General features: G+C 42.2%; 1 protein-coding gene and 1 pseudogene across 1 annotated transcript; one reads left to right on the top strand and one right to left on the bottom strand.

Annotated features, from left to right (window-relative positions):
- Nucleotides 1-3,693: 3,693 nt before the first annotated feature.
- Nucleotides 3,694-4,071, bottom strand: LOC122467620 (annotated as a pseudogene).
- A 4,169-nt stretch (nt 4,072-8,240) lies between these two features.
- LOC122467614 (60S ribosomal protein L12-like) lies at nt 8,241-9,203 on the top strand. Its single transcript, XM_043554057.1, is given in 2 exon segments — nt 8,241-8,714; nt 8,949-9,203. Coding segments are annotated over 2 exon segments (501 nt in total). The 5' UTR covers nt 8,241-8,422; the 3' UTR covers nt 9,158-9,203.
- Nucleotides 9,204-11,929: the final 2,726 nt, after the last annotated feature.

The raw sequence follows: 11,929 nt of genomic DNA, 5'->3' as shown, positions 1-11,929 counted from the left end.
GTGTGTATGGGTGGGTGGATGATGATCGGGACCAGGATCTGAAACTGTAACATGAGAAAGTGACACAAATTCCACAAGTTTGCAATACAGATAAAAGACCTAAATCAACATGATGGAGAGTTCAATCTAAAAGTAAGATCATGGTTTTATGTAAAGTCTTCTCTCTTAATGCTCTCCATAGGAAAAGAGAATATTTTAAGATTATAGAGACTATTACAAATGAAAACTTCCTGAAATTCAGGCATACAGACAAGCAAATTCACTTTCAATGGAGTGGACTAGGAGACACAGATGGGGTGCCTCTCAGCCTCTGCTCCCCTTTCTGGGAGTTGCCCATGGTCACACCCAGCAGCCGCACTCACACTTGCCTTCCTGCCTGTGGCTGACGAGACCAGCAGTGGGTCCAGCAGAGACTCCGTCCTGAGAGTTCTGAACGGGGCACTGTGAGATGCTGTGTCGTTATTTCCGCAGGCCAGTGAACAGAGCACGAGCAAACCAGGGAGTGAGGGCAACTGTGGCGGGTCACATGCACGTATAAGCAGTGATCGCTGGTCTGCTGAGAAGCCAACAGAGGGGACAATGTGAGAGAGAACTTGAGTAAGGGAAGCTAAGCTGACTGCCAGCTTCCTGGTCCAGTCCTCTGTGGGTCCCAGTTCTGCTTGATGCCCTTGGATTCCATTAACTATCGAGAACCTTCCATGAAGGCCTTTTTGCTTAAATTAGTTTTAAGTAATGTCTTTACCTTGTGACCCAAAAAGCCCTGACTAGAAAATATGGTAACCAAAGCAAACTGTGTAATGTAACCAGTAATTAACATTGAGAAAGAAATGTCAATGGAAGCAAAATTAGGGATGTATTAGTCATTTTCCCCTGCTGAAAATTTCAGAGCAGTCATTCTTAGCTTTTTGTGGGGGGTGGTAACAGAATTCTTTAAGAAGTTGATGGAAGTTACAGACACTTTTTTTAGGGAAAAAAACCCACTTTTTGCATATAAGCCATGTACCACAGGGTAAGTACTTAGGTAATTTGTGTTTTTATTAAAAAAAATTTTTTTTAATCTTTATTTTTGAGAGATAGACAGAGTGCAAGCAGGGGAGGAGAAGAGAAAGAGGGAGAAACAGAATCTGAAGCAGGCTCCAGGCTCTGAGCTGTCAGCACGGAGCCAGACATGGGGCTCGAACTCATAAACAGCAAGATCACGACCCGAGCTGAAGTCGTACACTTAACCAACTGAGTCACCCAGGCTCCCTGATTAGTGTTCTGATTTGACCCTTAATAAATGTACGTATACACCTATCATCCTCATTGTGTCACCCTTATAAGCTTCTTTCTGAAGGATAAAACCAGTTTTCTCTGTAAATTTCCTTCAGTTCCTTTAACTTGATGGCTCAATCAGAATTATTCAATTCTGTTGAATAACTGTTGAATTCAACAGTTATTATCTGTTAAATTATGGGATATATATTGTACCAAAAACCTTTTTTTTAAAAAGTTTATTTATTTTTGAGGGGGTCGGGGGGGTGGGGGGAGAGAGAGAGAGAGAGAGAGAGAGAGAGAGAATCCCAAGCAGGCTCCATGCTGTCAGCGCAGAGCCTGATACAGGGCTCAATCTCACAAACCATGAGATCATGACCTGAGCCGAAATCAAAAGTCAGACACTCAGCTGACTAAGCCACCCTATCAAAATACTTTTTGATAATATTTAAAATACTTTTGAATGCAAATCCTGATCGATGCCTGAAACATAAATTGTCTTATTAAGGTGGATTAGATATACTTCACATTGAAATTGAATGCCCTCTTCTGTAGGCTACGCTTTTCTTCCCTATGTTAAACTTGTAATTTATCAAAGGTTCCAAGTAGCTATTAAGTCAGATGGTCTGTATTTGAATCCAGCCTCTGCTGCTTACCACATAACCTTGGGCAAATTATTTAGACCTTTGAGAGTAAATTTCCTCATTGGCAAATGATGTCAAGAGTGGTACCTAATCATAAGGTTTTTGTGAGGTTTTAGTAAAACCCATTTAAAGCACTTAGCAAAGCCTAACACAAGGCAAGTAACTAATAAATATTAATTTCTTATCTAGATGAATTGACATAAAAACTTAATCATGATATACTGTTAACTTGCTTCTCTTGAAAGCCTTTTCTCCTGATTTGTCCTGCATACTTACACGGATAGAGTAAGTGCCAGGATTGAGTCAGGGTCAGGTCTGTTCAAGGCTTTTCTCCTCTGGGAACCTCCCTCCCTCTTCTAGACAGAACGAGTGTAGCTGAGTTCCACCCCCAGACTCTGGGACAGGGATTGTATTATTCTCCTCCTCTGTATGCCATGACACAATTTGTTGAATAGATATATGAGTAAAGAAGCACAGAGCCTGTATTGAAGGAGATTCCTGCCCTTTCCCTCTCATTGATCAGACCCTGAGGGAGAGAATGGAAGAGGTTACAGACATGGAAGAGGTTGGTATGAGAAAAAGAAGGCTCCTACCAAGTTAGGGAAAGATGGATTGTTCTGTAGCCATGGTAACAAGAAGCCACCATAACTGGTTGTTAAGTCTCTTCAATCTATCTGTGACAATTAGCTGAACTGAACATACTTTTGCAAACCAACCAGTGTTCACTCTTGCTTTTGAAAATCAGTCAATAAATAAGAATGGACCCGCTGTGGTAAAAGTGCACCTGAGCACCTGCAAATCAGTATGTCTCACCTGAGCAACCACACTCCCACAGATGATGTCAACCCATTCACACTTCTGAAAGGCCATCAATCCATGAATTCCACACTTCTCAAACACCCTACAGGAGATCAGCAGTCTGTTCTGCTCTTGGAGACCATGCCTGACAAGCAGTTCTCCCTTACTAGAGACTGCCATAAATCCAGTTTTGTCCTTTAATATCAGATATGGGGAAATAGTCTCATCATCCTTTCCCATTTCTGAAACAGAAAATTCTTCTATTTAGGTAAATTTCATGTAACATAATTCACCACCTTAAACATTTGAGAGTATACAATTCAGTGATTTTTAGTATATTCGCAATGCTATGCATCCACCATCCCTGTTTAATTCTAGAATATTTCTACTTTAACCTAAAAGGAAACCTGTAGTCCCCAATTGCCCTTCTCTTCATCACCCATCAACTACCACTCTACTTTTTGTTTCTGTAGGTTTGCCTATTCTTGACAGATCATATGAATGGAATCACACTGTGTGTGTGGCCTTTTGGGTCTGGCTTCTTTTACTCAGCATGTTTCAAGGTTCATCCATGTTGTAGGATGGATCCATACTTCATTCCTTTTTTATGACCAAATAATATTCCACTGTATGGACACACTACACATTTTTTATCCATTCTTCTATAAATGAATACTTGGGTTGTTTCTACCTTTGGTGAATAATGCTATGAACGTTGGTGAACATTGTTGGTGTGCAAATACCTGTTTGTAAGTACCTCTTTTCAATTGGTTGACAATTTTTTTTTCAGGACTTTAAGTATATCACCCTAAGGGCACCTGGCTGGCCCAGTTGGAGAAGCGTGCAACTCTTGATCTCGGGGTTGTGAGTTCAAGCCCCACACTGGGTGTGGAGATTAAGATAAAATCATAAAATCAAAAAATCAAAAAATACATACATACATACATACATACGTCACCTACTGCCTTCTAGCCTCTGTGATTTAAAAAAATTTTTTATTACTCAAAAAAACTTCACTTTTTTAGTTAGCTTTCTGACGCTGTGCTTGTGCCTTCAACACTTTCAAAACAATTTTCTGCTCATCAACAAGGAAAGCACAATTGGTCCTATCACAAACACACTTAGCTCACACAGAACCACCATAGGCCCTGATGATATGTTTTTTCGTTTTAGACAACCTCAGAACTCCTCTAGGTCTCATAGCATGAATTCCTCAAAGTCGGCCTGGGCACACCCCACAAGCGGAATTGGATGCTTTCCCAATCTTCTTGGTATAAAGGTAAACGATTCTATTACTAGGGGTTCAGGACAGCCTGGTTTTGTTAGAGGCTGTATCGTAGGACAGCCAACGATGGTATGTCAAACACTAGGCCATTCTGAGTGCCTATGGACGCCATCCCGAGAAGAAAAAGCTAGCCTCCATGATTTCTGATGAGAAACCCAGCCATTAACTTTATCATCACATTTTATGTGATGAGTTGCTTATCCAGAACAGGCAAATCCAGACACTGAAAGTAGATCAGCGGTTGCCAGGGTTTGGAGGAAGAAGGAATGAGAAAACTGCTCATGGGTATGGGGTTTTGGAGTGAAAATGTTAAAAAAAGAAATTAGTAATGATGATTGTATAGCTCTATGAATGTATTAAAATCCTCAAAACTGTAGATTTTAAAAGGATAAATTATGTCTCGAGCTGCTATAGAAAAATCTACATTGGATATCTCAAAGGCATCTCAAAATCAATGTTTCCAACATCAAATTCTTGTTAATATCAACCTGTCTTCTTCCTGTGCTCTCTCGAGCTCAGTGAGTAGACCACCACCTATCTACTTACACAAAATAGAAACCCTAGGTCATGCTTGCCACCTTGTCTCTCCCTTCCCCCAATATTTAGTCAATCGCTGAAATCTTATCAATTTTACCTCCTAAATGTCTAAGTGTTCCACTTGTCCCTATCTTTAACAGTCCATCCCAAAGCCACCACAAAACTTCTTATCTGGTCTCCTTGCATATGCACACTTGCCCCTCTTCAATTTGCCATCCCTGTAGCACCTGGCAGTGCTGGACTGCACAATAGTTAGACCAGGCACATACTGACTACATCAGCAAAGCAGGCCACTTAAAAATTGAGGCAGGGGTGGGGCGCCTGGGTGGCTCAGTCGGTTGAGTGACCGACTTCAGCTCAAGTCATGATCTCACAGTCTGGGAGTTTGAGCCCCTCATCGGGCTCTGTGCTGACAGCTCGGAGCCTGGAGCCTGCTTCGAATTCTGTGTCTCCCTCTCTCTCTGCCCCTCCCCCGCTCATGCTCTGTCTCTGTCCCTCAAAAATAAGTAAACATTAAAAAAAAAATTGAGGTAGGGGTGCATGGGTCCATCAGTCAGTTAAGCATCTGACTCTTGGCTTCGGCTCAGGTCACAATCTCACAATTCGTGAGTTTGAGGCCCGAGTCGGGTTCTGAGCTGACAATGCCAAGCCTGCTTGAGGCTCTCCCCTCCTCTCTGTCCTTATCCCACTAGAACACCCCCACCCCCTCTCTCAAAAATCAATAAATAAACTTAAAAAAAATTGGGGCAAAATTTCTTGAAAATATTTGGTATTTTGTATTAGGATATAAAATTTCTGTAACAGAAAACCCAGCTCACACTTGCTGAGATAATGGGAAAATGTATTATCTCACCTAACAAGTCCAGAGTGAAGCAGGCTCTAAGATTAAGCTCAGCCACATCTTAAAGCACCTCCATTTTTTCTATATTGTCATTCTGCTACCTCTCCTCGTGGTGGTAAGGTGGCTGCCAGCAGCAAATAGGCAGTATGTCCCCTTATTCACATTCAGTGGTAGAAGGAAAACCTCCCTCAATGACAAGTTAGTTCGTCCTTCAGCTTGTATTAGGCAAATTTAAGTTACAGGCACATTGTGGACCAGGGAAAGGCCCAACACTCATTGGCATGGACTGATTAAGGTTCACCTGTGGACTGGATGGACAGCTGAGTAAAATTTGAGGCTCTGCTGAGGAGGAAGAAGAGGGGGATGGATGCTTGCCCTTGATCTAATAACATGGCTTTTCTTTTGGGCAAGGGTTGAAATATAGGGAGGGGCCCTAACACATTGTAGAAAGAGGAAGTCAACTTTAGCAGAGTACCATTTACAGTACAAGTTTTCCCCTTTCATATTTCAGTATTCAAAACTCAGGGGCGCCTGGGTGGCGCAGTCAGTTAAGCGTCCGACTTCAGCCAGGTCACGATCTCGCAGTCCGTGAGTTCGAGCCCCACGTCAGGCTCTGGGCTGATGGCTCAGAGCCTGGAGCCTGTTTCCGATTCTGTGTCTCCCTCTCTCTCTGCCCCTCCCCCATTCATCCTCTCTCTCTGTCCCAAAAATAAAATAAACGTTGAAAAAAAAAATTTTTTTTTTTAAAATAAAAACTCAAATGCATTTGATTTTCTGTCATCTGGCACAAATTTAACAATTTATCTGCAACCGGTAAAAAGCTTTCCAATTTTTTTTACTGCATTATAATAAAGTTCAAATGTAAAGATTATCATACGGGACCAAGTGTGGGTCATTCTTTTTCTAATTATAAAATATACTGAGCACAATGGCAGAAGTTCACTAACTACAGGGGTAAACACAAAGTCAAAGACTTCTCTTTTGGAGGCTCTACGCATTTAAGCAATATATATGACACATCTACAATTGTGCCAGCGAGCCTTAAGTAAAAAAAAAAAATGTATTTTAGGCAGTTACAGGATAAGTTGAAGGACCTGAAACCATTCTTTCAGCTAATAGGTCTAGATATATTATAGGTAATTAAGTTCTAAAAATCTGCTGTATTAAAAATCAAGTGCACTTAACCCAGAGATAAAGGGTTCTGTGTGTTAGGTTATTCATGGGGTGCCTGGGTGACTCAGTGGGTTATATGCCCAACTTAGGCTCAAGTCTTGATCTCACGGTTCGTGAGAATCAGGCTCTCTACTGTCAGTGCAGAGCCCACTTTGGATCCTCTGTCCCCTTGCACTCCTGCCCCTCCCCGACTCATGCTCTCTCAAAAATAAATAAACATTAAAAAAAAAAAGAGGTTATTCATTCAACAGTATACGTAAGTCACTAACACGCATTGAGGTCAATCGTTCCGCAACCTACGTGTGGTTGGCCAGCTCCTACAAGTCTACGGAAGAAGCTCTCTTCCCTAGGTCGTCAGGATCTGCTGATCCGAGTGGAGAATCACAAAATTATAATAAACATAAAAATGTTATTTATTTTAACGTTTATTTATTTTTGAGACAGAGAGAGCACGAATGGGGAAGGGTCAGAGAGAGGGAGACACAGAATCTGAAGCAGGCTCCAGGCTCTGAGCCGTCAGCCCAGAGCCCGACGCGGGGCTCGAACTCACGGACCGCGAGATCATGACCTGAGCCGAAGTCGGACGCTCAACCGACTGAGCCACCCAGGCGCCCCTTAAAATGTTATTTTTAATTAAAAACATACAATTCCATTCATCCACCATTCCTCTGATATCGGGCTAAAAGGCCTTTTCTGATTGGAGTCTATGGACCAGGGCTGTACAAAAGACATACATTAATGTGAGCAAGCAGCACTATCAATTTTAGTTTCATTGGACTGAGGACTCAAGACACTTGTAGAGAAAACTGAGGGCAGAATTCTGCTGGATTTTGACCTTTCCTCCACCCGAACTTACACATTTGTTTGCCCATACCTAATCCCACAGCATTTTTTCTTGAGACAGACAATCCTTTAGAGCTACTTCTGGGTATCCGGTAGGTCTTTACCAGGACTTTCTAAGTATTCAACTTATTTTCATGGACATCACAACTCTCTTCATGCTCCTATTTGTTTCATTTGGGTAATATTAAATTAAATTATATGATTACCAAGTACAACTTGCATAAACAAGTTTGGGAACAAATGACTGACTTTTGGAGAGCATACATGTCAGGAAGAAGTGACTAGCCCGTCAGAGACTAGCCTACTTACTAGTTGTAAAAATTGTGTGGGTCTTCAGCATCAGGAATATTTTTCACACAGAACAGGGACTGGTTCAAAGGTATGAACCACAGGAAAGCTGAGCTGGTTTTAGAGACAGAAAATCTCAATTCAGAAACTTAGCATTCAAATTTATATGAAGCTGTGAAACTCTTCTGAGGGGAATGCTAACGAATACGATTTGACCAAACCCTTCTTTGCTAAGCCGCCAGGAGGGCCAGTAATGCTTCTCTGCAGCAGGGCATAATGCCGGGGTCTCCCATTGGATGTGTTTGGTGTCACCGGGTCCAACATGGTGAATGCTCAGAAATATTAAAATACATCTCTTTGAAGAAGGCAGGAAAGGAACTGTTCCTAGTTTATGTTTAAGAAAATATTGAAGGGGCGCCTGGGTGGCTCAGTCGGTTAAGCGGCCGACTTCGGCTCAGGTCATGATCTCGCGGTCTGTGAGTTCAAGCCCCACGTCGGGCTCTGTGCTGACAGCCTAGAGCCTGGAGCCTGCTTCAGATTCTGGGTCTCTCCATCTCTCTCTCTGCCCCTCCCCCATTCATGCTCTGTCTTTCTCTGTCTCAAAAATAAATAAAACATTAAAAAAAGACAAAAATTAAAAAAAAAAAAAAAAAGAAAATATGGAAGTCAAGCTTTCGGCTTTCGGCTCAGAAGAGGCCAAGGTGCGACTGTCTTCGGTCGTCCCAAATCCAGGTTCACCTGACACCAGCCGCCTCCAACATGGCGCCTAAATTTGACCCCGGCGAGATCAAAGTCGCACACCTGAGGTGCACTGGTGAGGAGGTTGGCACCACATCTGTCCTGGCCCCGAAGATTGGCCCCCTGCGTTTGTCTACAAAAAAAGTTGGTGATAACATCACCAAGGCAACTGGTGATTGGAAGAGTCTGAGGATTACAGCGAAGCGGACCATTCAGAACAGACAGGCCCAGATTGAAGTGGTACCTTCTGCCTCCACCCGGATTACCAGAGTCCTCAAGGAACCACCAACAGACAGAAAGAAGCACAAGAACAGTAAGCACAGTAGAAATATCACTTTAAAATTTTTTTTAATTTTGTTTTATTTTGAGAGACAGTGTGTGCACACACACAGGCACAGGCAGAGGCAGAGGCAGAGGGAGAGGGAGAAAGAGAAAAAATCATCAACAGGCTCCACGCTCAGCACAGAGCCTGACTCGGGGCTCAATCCCATGACCCTGGGATTGTGACCTCACCCAAAATCACGAGTCAGAGGCTCAACCACCTGAGCCATTCGGCACCCCAGAAATCTCACTTTTGATGAGATTGTCAATATTGCCTGATAAATGTGGCACGGATCTTTAGCCTGAGAATTCTCTGGAACCATTAAAGAGATCCTGGAGACTTCCCAGTCTGTGGGATGCAATGTTGATGGCCACCACCCTCATGACATCACAGATGACATCAATAGTGGTACAATGGAATGCCCAGCTAGTTAAGAACTACTAATAAGGAAAATATTTCAATAAAGGATCATTTGACAACGAAAATAAAAGAAAAAGAAAGGAGGTAGGGAAGAAAGAAGGAAAGAAAGAAAGAAGAGGAAGGAAGGAAGGAAGGCAGGAAGGCAGGAAGGAAAAAGGAAGAAAATATTGGTAGCTTTAATAGTGGGTCAGATTATGGGGCGCCTGGGTGGCTCAGTCGGTTGAGTGTCCAACTTCAGCTCAGGTCATAATCTCATGGTTTGGGGGTTCGAGTCCTGTGTTAGGCTCTGTGCTGACAGCTCAGAACAGCTCAGAGCCCGGAGCCTGCTTCCGATTCTGTGTCTCCCTCTCTCTCTGCCCCTACCCTGCTTGTGCTCTGTCTCTCTCAAAAATAAATGTAAAAAAATTTTTTAAATAAAAAAAATATGGGTCAGATTACTAAGGATAATAAAATTCTCAGGGCGTGTGGGTGGTTGAGTCAGTTAAGTGTCAGACTTCAGCTTGGGTCATCTTGCGGTTCATGAGTTCGAGAGCCCTGCATCAGGCCCTCTCCTCTGCTTTCGGCTTGGAGCCTGCTTTGGATCCTCTGCGCCGCCCCGCCTCCCCCATTCTCTGTCCCTCCCCTGCTTGATCTGCCTCTCTCAAAACTAAATAAACATTAAAAAACAAAATTCTTCAAGGGAACCTATTTGCTAATCACTAGGGGCAAAACTATCCTGTTTCCTGGTGCCCTCTTGTGATAAAACAGCAGGTCTACAGGGCGGATTATGAAGCTTTAAGATTCAAGTATCTGAAAGAGATCTTCATTTACCTTCATTAACGGTTGGACTGTATACTGAGAACTAGCTACCAAAATGATATAAGGAGTTCAAGCAGTGATGTTTAAGGGTGGGCCATAGAATTATAAGTATTTCCTTCCCACCCCCTAAATCATCTAAATGAAATTATATTACGTTTATTAGTAAAAACAACAAAAACACCACCATGATTTACTACCACGGTTAATTAATAATCAGCAGAACCAATTTAAAGTTTTTGGATAGAATGTCCTATAGCCTCAACATGATGACCCCTCTTTTAGTAATTCTTTTTTTTTTTTTTTTCCAAGATTTTATTTTTAAGTGATCTTTACACCCAATGTGGGGCTTGAACTCACAACCCAGAGATCAAGAGTTGCATGCTCTACTGACTGAACCAGGCAGGCATCCCCCTTTCTAGTAATTTTTACTGAATTCAGGGGGAAGACCAAATAATTCTTTTTAAGTTTTCCTATTGTTTTATCTCACGCTATTGAAGAACTTAAAAAAAAAAAAAAGATTAATAAGCAAGGCAAGTCTACAACTGTTTTTCTAACTAGCATTTAGGAAGCCCGCTGAATTATGGAATCTCTAAAAAGGTTTAACAGGTCCTCTAAAAGGCAGTATTGAATGGGGTTAAGATCATGAACTCTGGGGTAACTGGGTGGCTCAGTCGGTTAAGCGTCCGACTTCAGCTCAGGTCACGATCTCGCGGTCCGTGAGTTCGAGCCTTGCATCGGACTCTGGGCTGACAGCTTAGAACCTGGAGCCTGCTTCCGATTCTGCGTCTCCCTCTCTCTCTGCCTCTCCCCCATTCATGCTCTCTCTCTGTCTCAAAAATAAATAAACGTTAAAAAAATAAATTAAAAAAAAAAGATCATGAACTCTGGAGCCAAATGCCATTTACTCAGTGACCTTGGACAGTTACTTAGCCTGTCTGTGCTTCAACTTCCACATCTGTAAAACAGTGATAATATCACCTGATTGTCAAGAGAATTAAATGACTTAGTGTATAACTAACCAGTTAAGTGTCAACTGCTTTTAACAGTGCCTGTCACGTAGTCGGTTGTATACACATTTAATAAGTTAATGCCTAAGTATATGTTAAGAATAGTTTTTGTAAGGGGGCGCCTGGGTGGCACAGTCGGTTGAGCGTCCGACTTCAGCCAGGTCACGATCTCACTGTCTGTGAGTTCAAGCCCCGCGTCGGGCTCTGGGCTGATGGCTCCGAGCCTGGAGCCTGTTTCCGATTCTGTGTCTCCCTCTCTCTCTGCCCCTCCCCCATTCATGCTCTGTCTCTCTCTGTCCCAAAAATAAATAAAAAAACGTTGAAAAAAAAATTAAAAAAAAAAAAAGAATAGTTTTTGTAAGGATGCCTGGCTGGCTTAGTTGGTAGAGCGTGTGTGTAACATGTGACTCTTGATCATGGGGACATGAGTTTGAGCCCCACATTGGGTGGAGAGGTTACTTAAAAAATTTAAAAGAAGAAGAGGAGGAGGGAGATGAGAGGGAGGAGGAAGAAGAAGAAGAAGAAGAGTTTTTGTATTGTTTTCATTCTCTTACTCAACAGTCTTACCCTTCAGGATTTTTATTAATAATTTCTACTAAGCCTAGAGAAGTTAAACTTATGGTTAATGAAATATATATTTAGGGATGAGTAATCTAAATTTCTAAGAAGATGATGTTTAGAGAAGTTTATAAGCTGAAGACCTCTGATGAGGTCATGTGGCATGCCCATTAAGAAAGAGTTCTTCCTGAACCCATCTTCCCTGACGTGGAGAGCCTTGAGATGCTGACTGCGCACTAGTAAGGAACCCAGGTATAAAGGGATGTGTGTATGGTTTTAGAATATGAACGTGAATTCTTGGATGTTCCTCCCTTGAAAAGCTGGATCTTTTTTTTTTTTTTTTAATTTTTTTTTTTTTTCCAACGTTTATTTATTTTTGGGACAGAGAGAGACAGAGCATGAACGGGGGAGGGGCAGAGAGAG

This window comes from Prionailurus bengalensis, chromosome B1 (assembly GCF_016509475.1).
Source record: "Prionailurus bengalensis isolate Pbe53 chromosome B1, Fcat_Pben_1.1_paternal_pri, whole genome shotgun sequence".
Classification (NCBI taxonomy): domain Eukaryota; kingdom Metazoa; phylum Chordata; class Mammalia; order Carnivora; family Felidae; genus Prionailurus; species Prionailurus bengalensis.
The sequence above is the reverse complement of the archived record's forward strand: the minus strand, read 5'-3'. Positions and strand labels throughout refer to the sequence as shown.